We start from the raw sequence: 12140 nt of genomic DNA on the forward strand, positions 1-12140 counted from the left end.
AACATAATCGCAATATCACATTTCATACACGCCCGCAGACATGCCCGGTGCGACAATGTGTAATGTATAAGACAGCAGCATTATACCAGACAGGGAACGCAGATGATAAATATGCATGTATTCAATTAAGGGTATTACACAGGGGTTGATTTGCATAAGGATTTATGAGCTCAACATGCCTCTTCATATTTGTGCTATAAAACGTTAAAATCAACGCAGGCTTTCTGTGCTTGGAAGGAACAGGTATTATGGGCTATGGGTTATTATGGGCTATGGGTTATTATGGGCTATTATGGGCTATGCTACTTTTAAGACCCCCGCCACCACAAGCGTTTCTTCCTATATGCAACTACAACTGACTGGAGATATGGGGGAAAGGTAAATAAATATGAGGCAAACGTGTGGGCTAATTGTGAAATAGTGTAGTGATAATTTTATCATCATTAATTAGCCTACAGGTAACAATATTTGTATTACTATAACATTATGATTAATGACATTATCATAATCATGATTATTAGGCCTATGTCATTATTGCTGTTTTGACGGCTATATAGTAGCTGTTAAAAGTTGAAAGATAAAGCCTGGAAAAATATATAAAGACTATTGTTTTCCCCATAAAAGTCGGGAGTGCTAGAAAGATAAAGTTTTCTGCTAAGTGGATTCTGGACTCTCTTCATACAAGCTATTATAGGTGTGGATTTGCCATTGTTTAAATTTGAGACAGAAATCGAACAAATAAGGGCAAAAGTTAGTGCCCTGCTATTTCATTTCTGGTCGTTTCCTTTGCCATCGATGAAGAATAGGCTATTCTATAAAATGTGATGGTTTCAAAGGGGAACAGTGTGCCTAGGTCTTGACAGTGTCCTTGTTTTAAGAAACACAATTCTATGGCTGTGATGTCATTTTCTCACACACATCTCAGGGATTTTCTGTCGCCCATTATTTTCCTGAACAAGGCAAGTCCTCCTCTGATGACGAAGTCCAAACTCCCCTCCCAATTAAGATCACATAGCTAATTAGAAGAGCGGATCCGGAGTAGAGGCTTAGACTACGGCCAGGGACAGCAGCGTCACCCACCACGCAACACGGGTTTGCAACTGGAGGAAATGAGAAGGGAAGTCTTGAGTCTAAACGGGAGTTCCTTTGAAATCATTCATATTGAAGTGTGTGTCATTAGAACAGACATATCTTCAATTTGGGAGATTCTTCATTTAACCCAAATGACTCGCGCTGCACGAGGTGGATTTTGTTCACTTTATATCACACATTTTGGAATGCATGCGGTTGACACGGGCAAATTGTTATTTTTAAATGACTGAAGAAAAATGCCTCTGAGTTGGAGGCCTATAGTGAGAACTTGTTGTTGATTTGGTTTATTGTGTATGGATTAAACCGATTCAATACGGGCCTTAATTTGTGATGTCAATTTGCCCTTATTAAAGGCTTATGTTGCTGCTTTTTGTAACATGATGCTCTTTTCATTGAACCCTTATTTTACCAGTAGGTTTACTGAGAACACATTCTCATTTAAAACAACGACCTGGGGAATAGTTACAGGGGAGAGGAGGGAGGATATAGATTAAACAAATCGAACTCAACATTTAAATCTATACAACATCACCGTGATGGAACCTTCATTTCAAAGGACTATTATTTATTTAATTGCTCAATGAACGTCTTCTTACACTACAATATACAACCTGTGCACTTTATCCCAAGCATTTGTCTTTCATTTTGGTGTGCTTGGCAGGCCTATATTTGAATGAACACAATCAACAACATGTGACTTGCATGTTTCTGTCTCAGATGTCGGTCAGGAGCTGAAACGGGAGTGACTGAATAGGTATTAATGACTTGTTGTCAGCGTATTGTGTAACCAGTTGTCTGGTGCTTCCTGCGGTCCCCATGACGCAGAATGCATTGAGTCCCTATGATGGAACTGAGTCATAGTGTCTCAGACGCCAGTCTGAACAGATCGTCCAATAGAGAAAGTAATGCAGGAGATCATGTAAACTGTAATTTGTTAAATGTTATGAAATATTAAGACATAAAGATATATTAAATGGGTCCGGGTGGGTCAGAGAGAGAGAATTGAATTGAGAGAGAGAGAGAGAGAGAATTGAATAGAGAGAGAGAGAGAGAGAGAGAGAGAGCATTTAATTGAATTGAGAGAGATATGCATGAACGTCATGTGACAATGGTTCAACAAATCACCTTTAACCACACTCAAATCTTTGCAACACTGTCAAATCAATATTCCCGTTCTTCTTCTTCTTCTTTCCATGTTGTTTTAGATTAGATAAGCTCTAAACTAAAGGTATCCAGACATCTAATCAAAAGCAGTCACAGAAAGGATGCGTCCAAACAGCATGACATGGGCAACCAACGAAAGAATACTCTGCATACTTCTCCCACAGCAGTAAAATAGGAATTCGACGATGTTGAAGAACCAATGAACATAAATCGTGGAACGTGACGTAAGGGTCCCTGTAGAAAAGGCGAGGAGTGTATCTCAAGGCCAGAGACCGCGGAACAGTGATAGGGGCTGCCTGCTTGAGTCTTAATGTATAGTCTTAGTCGACTCCTCCTTCTCGATTATTCACATGCATCTTTCTTGGCAAAGAGAAAAAAATTACTAAAGGAAAACAGCTTCTCTCAGACCTCCAAAAGGATCCAAAAGCAACAAAAATTAAAATTGCTAACGAGTTATAGCTTTTGTTTTGTTAAAAAGCATTGGCTACATGTAGATTTCCATAACATCAATGCTGTTCTAACACCAACTTGGACAGTGTATTTTAGTTATGTGACAAACTGAAGAGGACGCAGCTACATGGAGATGCACGCGCCTACATTCTCAGACACTGTTGTGTTCTTGATTTTTTTCTATTCCTTCGACTCGTGTGGAAATCATTTTAGTTTTACAGTGATGCCGGAGTAGATGATTCCAATAAAAGTAGCGACAGTGTCCATTGAGCGAGTTAGTATTGGTCGGCGAAGGAGTAATTAATTCGTTTACTAATGCCCTGCAAAATGTTTTAATCCAAATTCCTCTGAAGAAATAGGAGGGACCAGTAGCAGACCCATGCAACGGGGCTTCGATAGTTGGTATGTTTTTAATTCCGTAGGAATTATTTAGCAAATGGCATTTCTTCCCGCATGATAATGGAATAATATATTGGTATGCTGCATATAATTAATTAGCATTAGTAAAACGACGGATTCCGTCACTTTAATTAATGAATTATAGCCTATGAGAGAGAGATGCAGAGATTCGGATGATGATTTCCATTGGCAGATGATAGTGTGGAGAACACGTGTCCATTTTTGCCTCACATTTTTTTCTGACCCGGAATTCTTACATGTCACACCAAGAAGGGAAATAATCTGACTGCCAATGCACGGGCTAGGTTTGCGTCTTATGGAAATCTTTGGTTGCAGATCTGAGGAAAACACGTATAATATCATCCCCTCTGCGGCAACGATGCTTTTCCACGGACTCCCTGGAGGCGACATGCACGGTGTTGTGGAAGAAATGGAGCGGAGAGGAAAGAGCGAATCCGCAGCTATCAGTTCGGCTATAGACATGGGAGAATCTGAAACGGTAGGCAACTGAACAACCACACGCTGAGGGGCGATTGCAATCGAGAGTATAGCGGGCAGTTGTGTACAAATATCATAATGAGCAGCGAAACGTTGATGCCCAAAATGCAGGAGCAGTGCACTATAAAATCATACTGGGGATATTAAAAAAGACTTGAGATTAAAACTTGTTGGACTACGAAATAACTTACTTTTTGAGTGTATTGTTATTATTTTTAATAGGTCTTAAACAATGTATGTATGATTGTGGAATTATTTTGAATCTCTATCACAAAATAATTGAGCGTAATCTAATAATAATAGGCTAATGAATTCATAGGCATATGCTAATCTGTTAATAGCAAATATCAGTGATGTTTTTACTATACACGCTCAAGTGTTTTTAAGCATGACATTGTTCTGGTGTTAGATATGTTGTGGATTTAAACGACACCATAATGAAATGAATGTTTTATAATTTTCTACTTTTGAAATTGTACAACATTACACATTCATCAATTCGTTGTGCAAATGAGTATGAGGCCTATATGCTACTGTTTCCTTACAAATAAATGTACAATTCATAGAGATATGTTTTACCTTTAGACTAAAACGTGCATGTGTTCAAATCTTGTTTGATTTAATGGAACTCGAGTTAAATTACAAATTAATTCGTTAGACTAGTAACAAATGGGGGGGGGGGGGGGGGGTCATCTTCCTATAACATTGGCATTCACTTTGTTGCCTATATTTTATGCCTAGGCCTAATGGGTGGGTAGAAGTGGTTTGATCTTTGATCTGTTTGGCTATATGTGATAATGTATTTGTATTGTGGTGCATTTCCTTGTTTTCTTGTGGATTTTGCCAAATCAAAGTTTTAAGACAAATTACATTAGGTGAGGTGAACGTTTTAGCACCCCCCCCTTATAATAATAATTGTCCCAAAGTGTTTACGAAATTATAATTTTCATGAAACTTTTTAAAAGAGTAAAACCATTTTAGAGAATAGGCCTAAAAATAATGAAGTGTGTGTGTTTGTAAGTGTGTTTTGATTTGATTAGGATTTCTGAAATCGTAAATCTTGATGCGAGTAAGCCGTTTTATTTCGAGGACTACAGGCTACATAACATGCTTTGTTGTTGTTTATGGATTAATGTTTCATTTTAAATGCCCAAAATGTTTATAACAAGGTATGCTTTGGTCTAGAATGGGATACAGTTAGCCTAGCTATAGGCCTGTAAACTGGCATATTTTAACTGATGTGAAAAAAATGTTCCTTCATTTCTAGACTAACTAAATAACTGTATTATGCGTTGCAATGCCCTCAGTCAGATATTACAATATGTTCGTGCAAAACATCATATTTAAAAGAAGATCTGATAAAAAGGAGCATATCTTCCGGCGGGAAATTATATATTATTTCGATATGGGTGTTTGATGACATGTGGTTGGTCTGTGTTTTAAGTTTGTGTTTGTTTGGTTGTCTTTTAGAACATGCAGTGCATGAACAGTGACAGGGTGGCTCTGTGCGCGGGCTGCGGCGGGAAGATTGCTGACCGCTACTACCTGCTCGCGGTAGACAAACAATGGCACATGCGCTGTCTCAAATGCTGCGAGTGTAAACTCAACCTGGAGTCCGAGCTCACCTGCTTCAGTAAAGACGGAAGCATCTACTGCAAGGAAGATTATTACAGGTAACTCCATAAACTCCGCCAAATGTAAAAGTGTTTGGTGGTTATGAAGAATAGCAAACGTTTGAAGTCAGATTTTCCATAAAAACAGTCACCCCTGGATAGGTGATATTTAATTTGGGTATTACAGCACCATATAATAGGCTTTAATGTAGTCTATAGCGTGGCCATACTACAGACCTTCGACAAAACATTAAAAGTGCCCTTGCGCAAAACCCATTACATATGGCCTGTGTGAGAGTTTCAAAGTACTGTATATGGTTCTGTTTCAAAGCGGGACTTGGAGTAGGCTTACATAGCTACCAATGTACTGTATGTGCTACTAATTGACGTGGTTAAGCCTAATTCACATCTAATCCAAATGTGTCCATGCACTGACTAGGTTCTGTCTTCTCTGCAGAAGGTTTTCGGTCCAGAGATGTGCCCGGTGCCACCTCGGGATCTCGGCTTCAGAGATGGTGATGCGGGCCAGGGACTTGGTGTACCACTTGAACTGTTTCACCTGCACATCCTGCAACAAGATGCTAACGACTGGGGACCACTTTGGCATGAAAGACAGTCTGGTGTACTGTCGGCTGCACTTTGAAAATCTCATACAGGGGGAATATCAGACACATTTCAATCATGCGGATGTAGCCTCTCACAAAGGACTGGGACCTGCCAACGCTTTGGGACTATCCTACTTCAACGGCGTGGGGACTGTGCAGAAAGGGCGGCCCAGGAAAAGGAAAAGTCCCGGGCCAGGAGCAGATTTAGCAGCCTACAATGCCGGTAAGACTACAGTGATAACATTTCCATTTAATATAGGCCTTCTTTTCAGAACAACGCCATATTGACTCAATGGCCACTCCCCCCATTCAAAAAGTTTTCATTGCGTATGACAAAATTACATCACTGTGCAATTTATAATTATTGCCAAGGCCTGCTATTAACGCAGGCCAACAATCATTAAAGGGTGGGACTTAAAAGTGCAGGCAACTTCGGCAAATCCGAATGATTTTAAGCATGGTAATCATTTAAATAGAGTAACTTACTTCCTCTCAATAATATATAATCTACATTCGATACAACGACAATTTTATATAGATGTTGCATGCTTTTAGGCTAATGTGTTTGTTATCTCATTCGTAACAGTTCTTTCTCATTCAAATAGAGAGGTGCAAAACATTCCGCCCTCTTCATTGCATCAGTTAATCTCTAACGATTTAAATAGGCTATCATAATCAATTGCTGTTATGATATTTTTGTTTTTGCAACCAATATTTTCAAACCAATATTTCAATGACTTCTTTCTGTTCATTGATTTAAGCTATAGGCTATTATTTCTTAGGCCTAAAAGGCACATGGGGCCTATAGCAGAAGACACGTAGGCAATTATTTGATTTTACTATACAAAGTTGTTTTTTAATCAATCATGTTCTTTACCTCCATGGACGTTCCGATTTTGTTAATGTCAGAAAGTATCGTAGCCTAAAGGGTTGTAATATTGCATATCTTATTTGTGCTCTGGAGAAAGTAAATACCAAATGTGACCATCATTGTAGGCTACACTGTCGTTGGACACACATTTGACATAATTTCTCAGACGAAATTATAACATGGTGGTTTACCAAATTGCTGCCGATTATTCATCCGAAATCCCTCTCTCTACAATTCAATTGCAATTCAACAGTGTGTGGCAGGGCAGTTTTATCCATAACAATTTTCCTCCTGTCCTCTAAACAATGTTTTTGAAGTTCCGGCTTTCGCCCTAGCCATTTTCCACTTGTCAGGCTCTATAGACGTCTAAAGTTCCCCTTCTCGCCCCGTTGCGCACTCGGGGACCGGTTGGTCTGGGACGGGGCCAGGATGGGTGTGCACTACAAGAGATCAATGAGACTTGACGAGTTATCCAGTAGTGGTTGTGGCCAATGAGCAGTTGTTGCAACAGCAAAATACTTTCTATCATCAAGAAGGCCCCTTCAATAAACATAATTGTCTTCTTGTATCGACATTTGTGTCTTGGGAATGAAACATTGCCGTCAGTTATTGTGTTATTAAACTGTTTTCAGGTGCATTCCATCCAGCTTTCATCAAATAAGTCAATCGTAGAATAAAACATTGACAAAGGGCAAGGTGAATCGATCTACCTTCAGGATATTATCCTACAGGCTATTCAAATTTGGCGTATATAAAATCACTTTTGTATTTAGGCCTACGCATCACTAGCCCGTGTGTCATCATTCACTTGGTCATATGAAGATTTTCCACGTGGTTCATCATCTGATTGAGTCACCATACTTTTTCATCCAGTGTGTCTCACAACATCTAAGCGAGAAGGGGAGGTGGTTGGGCCGCTACTGCCCTCTACTGTTTACGGATTGGGTCACTGACTGCTGTACAGATCAAACCTACTGTATTTGATGAATAAACAACGTATTTAAAGTAGGCTATTGACTAAAGTCACCTAACAATCGTTCACAAACGAAATCGACGTGTGCTTCAATGAACATCTAATACGTTTCTGAATGTGTTGTGGTCTGCACAAGTAAACCTATACATTATTTCCAGCTGTTATTAGAAAGGTACTCATCAGCCTATCAATAGCTTTTGAGAATTTGCGAAAGATAAATACTTTTTATGTATGTATGGTGTTTGTGGTTTATTGTATGAAGTGTTATTCTGAGAAATTTGAATGACTAATATTTATTGTATGCAGCATTGAATATGTCTGAACTGTTATGAATAGATAGCGACACGTAAGCATTTGCCAAGAAAATACTGTCATGGAAATGTGTCATGTTTTTGCGTCCACGATTTGATTATCTAGGGCAGAATATAGCATATGACAATGAATATGACAACAGCCATCACACAATTACGGTTATTATTATTAGTAGTAGTAGGCCTAGTACTAGTAGTAGTACTATCAACCTATATTAATTAGACTATTTTTGTATTTTATTTTACTCGTTTTATGTGCTTATTATTTCAACTCAATTCATGGCATTTCTATTTCGCGAACTGCCAATGCATATTTCACAGCGCAAGACCTCTACGTGTAAAGACACTCCTGCCAATACTAGCCAGAAAGTCATTCACATGCACATATTTTAATTGGTTGATATCTTACACAACCCGCCTATGACACCATATAGTGAGTGCTGCTTAATGTATGTGAATGTAACACTGGCTATCGCCCTAAAAATGTGTCATTAGAAGTCAATGTTCATGTTAACACTGACATATACAAATATCACAAATACATCAAATATGTTACAAATATAATATAATATTTGGATTATGGTACTGGGTGGTTTAAGGGCCTTATTAGACATTTCTGTTCAATAGTAAGGTTGTGGTTGAATTTACAATCACTGTTCAATTATACCTACGACTTTCATGTTTGTATTCCTCTCCACGCTCTCTACCCAACGTTTCATTACTAAACCAATTTTAAAACATGGCATTAAAAGCCAGCTACACTCACTGCTGGGCGGCATATAAGTCAGCATGTTGCTGATTTTATTAATGTATCAATTCAATACATAATGTAGAAAAATACATAACATGGTCATGTTTAACTTATCCACTTGTTTGTGAATGAAACACCATGTTCAGGTGGACTAACCAACATCTAATCTTTGTGTGTGTGTGTTTTTGTGTGTTTGTGTGTTGGTGTGTGTATGTGTGTGTGGTGTCCTCCAGCACTCAGCTGTAATGAGAACGACGGAGACTCTATGGACAGGGACTCTTACAGCTCCAGTCAGAAGACCAAGCGCATGAGGACCTCCTTTAAACATCACCAGCTGAGGACCATGAAGTCCTACTTTGCCATCAACCACAACCCAGATGCCAAGGACCTGAAGCAGCTAGCCCAGAAGACTGGCCTCACCAAGCGTGTACTACAGGTTAGACACACACCTACACTGTATTGTTCCTCACATTCAACAAAATGAGAAAAACTACACACAAATGGAAAAAAAAACTTTTTTTCTTGTGTATCATGATGGCAAATACAATTGAATAATGGGATGTTGGAATTAAACGAGTAACAAAGGGACATTTTTCTATTTAAATTTCCAGATAGGAATTGTAAGGAGTGGGAGTAGTAAAAACAGTCTGTACTGTTTATCATGGGGAGCGGGGAAGCACAACAGAGAGTGCTTGATTTCCACAAAGACGACAGCAAATTATCTAGGGGACTGAAGAAAAAAATGAGACAAAAAGGTTTCTGAACAAAAATTCTGTAAAAATCGCTCCGCTTTAATTAACGCTCCCAGAAAACAAAGCAGTCATTTTGCTTTGATGCGTTCTATTTTTCATGCCTGTTATTCCAGTTGAAACCTTCCCTCTGTCTTTTCCCCACGGTTCCATCACTAACAGTCGCAACGATGTTGCCTTGCTGTGGTACACAGGTCTGGTTCCAGAATGCTCGAGCCAAGTTCCGGCGGAACCTGATGAGACAGGAGAACACGGGCGTGGACAAGACCTCAGACGGCTCCACCCTGCAGGGGGGCACACCCTCTGGCCCCGCCTCAGAGGCCTCAATGAGCCCCTCCAGCACACCCACGACCCTGACGGACCTGACCAACCCCACCATGCCCACCGTCACCTCCGTGTTAACCTCTGTGTCTGGCAGCATGGATGTTCACGAGTGCAGGAGCCCATCGCAGACCACCCTGACCAGCCTGTTCTGACGCCCCCTCACCTCCCTCACAGACTGCCCCCTTCAGCTTCCTCTGATGCCCCCAACCCTTTAAGCAAACACCCTGACCAGCCTCTCCCCTGACCCCCCCCCCCCCCCCCCCCTCGACTCTGTCCACTCGGAACCTAAACACAGACCTTTGACAGAGACATTGAATGGACTAGTAAAATTAAGGTAAAGGAAAAATGCTCTTACTTTTACTCTGAGCCCATTTTAGAATATTTGCATAGTGAGGCTGCAAAGCCTTGCAGAAGGAACCGTTGTTGTTATTCTGTTGTTGTTGTTGTTGTAGTTGTTTTGTTGAGAACTGAAGAGACTTGATTTGCATTTTTCAGTGTTTACAGAATGAAACTTGGGGAAAAGAAAAAAAACTGCTTAATTTTGGAAATTCATTTTTTCCAGCACAATATTTATGTTGTTGTACAGGAGTCAGTGTTAGGAAACATTGAGAAGGATTGTAAAATGATGGGAAATCAGATTAAACACAGGCTAAGATATCCTAAGACTGCAATGTGCCTTACACTCCATTTTATCTTCAATTGGCCCCAACATATCCAGACCTATTTCTCCCAGTAACATCAGATAGATACACATGTTTTGAACCAACAGAGAGTATTTTGGATCAAGGGTATAGGAGTAAACGTGTGTGTGTTCCGTGTGTCTGGTGCATGTGTCTGTGTGTGTGTGTCTGTGTGGGTTTGTGGTCTTAACTGTTGTTGAATAAATCAAAAATTACATGTTTACACGCACGCACACACACAGATCTGGCATATGATATCATACAATAGGTTGAAATGAAACAGCCAATGAAATCTAGTTTTGTTTTGAAATATTGTGATCTTACGATTTGCAATTATCTTACAAGAACAACAATTCTATACCTCATTTACATATGAACTTGATATCAATGAAGATGGTTTTGCTGGCTAAATACTGCTGTGACATACAGTACACACTGGCATCCCAACCTCTTACCTCAACTCAGCTTCCACTGTTCAACACAACTGGGAGTTTTGAATTGCAATTGGTCAAAATGATGTTTCCCTCAACAGGAGTTGAAGCACTAAAAGCCAATATAAGGCTATTTTCAAGTGTATCTTTAATCAGACACAATGTAGCATGATATGTGTAGGCAGCGTGTCATGTCCAACCAAGAGAAAAGGCCAGCTATTTATATTTGTGTTACAGTAAATACCATAATTATCGTAAGCTCTAATTGTGGGCTTCTGTTTAAGTTGTGCAACCATTTACTTCCAAATTCTGTTACATGAAACAACAGTCTACTGGCTACAGATGTTTAAGTTTCCCTTTTGTAGACAGTATCACAAGCCAGATATTTTACTCATAGGGAAAAAAATATGAGTTTATGAGTGAGAATACGCAGTCATACGGTTCCTTCCACCTTCATCCCTCAAACACTACTACTACTACTACTACTACTACTACTACTACTACTACTACTGTACCAGCCACTGGTCTCCAATGATGTATGGTTATTGACTGAGGACTTACTGTTTTCCTGCACCTTCTTGTACAGATCCTGACCCTTCGATGTAGTCTTCAGTTCTGTAAGAAATATAAAAAATGAATTATAACTTATGTCATCCTTACAAATTTGTTCCTTCACGTCTGTGAGTTTTGTATTACACCATTAAAAGCACTAACCTATTTTGCATTGCTCGACTAAAGCCTCATATTGAGATGGTCTGTCATCTATCTACTGTAGTGGATGGGGGTACTGTAGATGTATTGTCATAGGATCAAATCTGTCTCTACGTATGCATTCCCTTCCTTTCAGCATTCCAGGGATTCTGTGCTAGTGTGGCAGATCCAGTCTAGAACCATTATTGGAATTGCAGAAATGAGGGTCATGCGAGGCCTGCTCACATAACCATTCAGACCAGGGCCGACTGGCTTTTATATGAGCTAATGTTTTTTAGGGGATTTACTCGGCCACAGACAGTTGAAGATCTGCCCTGAACTCTCAAAATAAAGGCACGGTTTGGACCAACCTTTAAGCCCCTGACTGGTGTAAAACTGGTCACTTAGTATCCACCATGTTGGCTCCTAGTTATAGTATGTCAACAGGCTGGTGGTGCTACCATACGTGACCCGGGTTGCTGTACACACTATGTCAACCAACCCGTTAACATTCAACAGTAAACCAACATAGTAACACC

At 39.8% G+C, this 12140-nt stretch overlaps 1 protein-coding gene across 3 annotated transcripts; it reads left to right on the forward strand.

Annotated features, from left to right (window-relative positions):
* Positions 1-2275: 2275 nt before the first annotated feature.
* LOC129826132 (LIM/homeobox protein Lhx2-like) lies at positions 2276-11635 on the forward strand. 3 transcript variants are annotated; one of them, XM_055886487.1, is made up of 6 exons: positions 2277-3108; positions 3442-3604; positions 5074-5276; positions 5674-6044; positions 8961-9163; positions 9671-11635. In XM_055886487.1, the coding sequence occupies exons 2-6, from the start codon at positions 3485-3487 to the stop codon at positions 9950-9952; spliced, it is 1179 nt and encodes a 392-aa protein (XP_055742462.1). In that variant the 5' UTR covers positions 2277-3108; positions 3442-3484; the 3' UTR covers positions 9953-11635. The 3 variants fall into 3 exon arrangements, with proteins under 3 accessions (XP_055742463.1, XP_055742462.1, XP_055742461.1); XM_055886488.1 differs by having other exon boundaries at positions 2276-3604; positions 9639-9796; XM_055886486.1 differs by having other exon boundaries at positions 2277-3604.
* Positions 11636-12140: the final 505 nt, after the last annotated feature.

The sequence above is a fragment of the Salvelinus fontinalis genome, chromosome 28, assembly GCF_029448725.1.
Source record: "Salvelinus fontinalis isolate EN_2023a chromosome 28, ASM2944872v1, whole genome shotgun sequence".
Lineage (NCBI taxonomy): Eukaryota > Metazoa > Chordata > Actinopteri > Salmoniformes > Salmonidae > Salvelinus > Salvelinus fontinalis.

What these genes read in the sequence shown, in the direction of transcription:
- LOC129826132 (XM_055886486.1), top strand. Translation starts at nt 3,398, where the DNA reads ATGCACGGGCTAGGTTTGCGTCTTATGGAAATCTTTGGTTGCAGATCT. An exon ending in ACATGGGAGAATCTGAAACG is followed by an intron (nt 3,605 to 5,073) that starts GTAGGCAACTGA and finishes GTTGTCTTTTAG; the next exon opens with AACATGCAGTGCATGAACAG. An exon ending in TCACCAAGCGTGTACTACAG is followed by an intron (nt 9,164 to 9,670) that starts GTTAGACACACA and finishes TGTGGTACACAG; the next exon opens with GTCTGGTTCCAGAATGCTCG.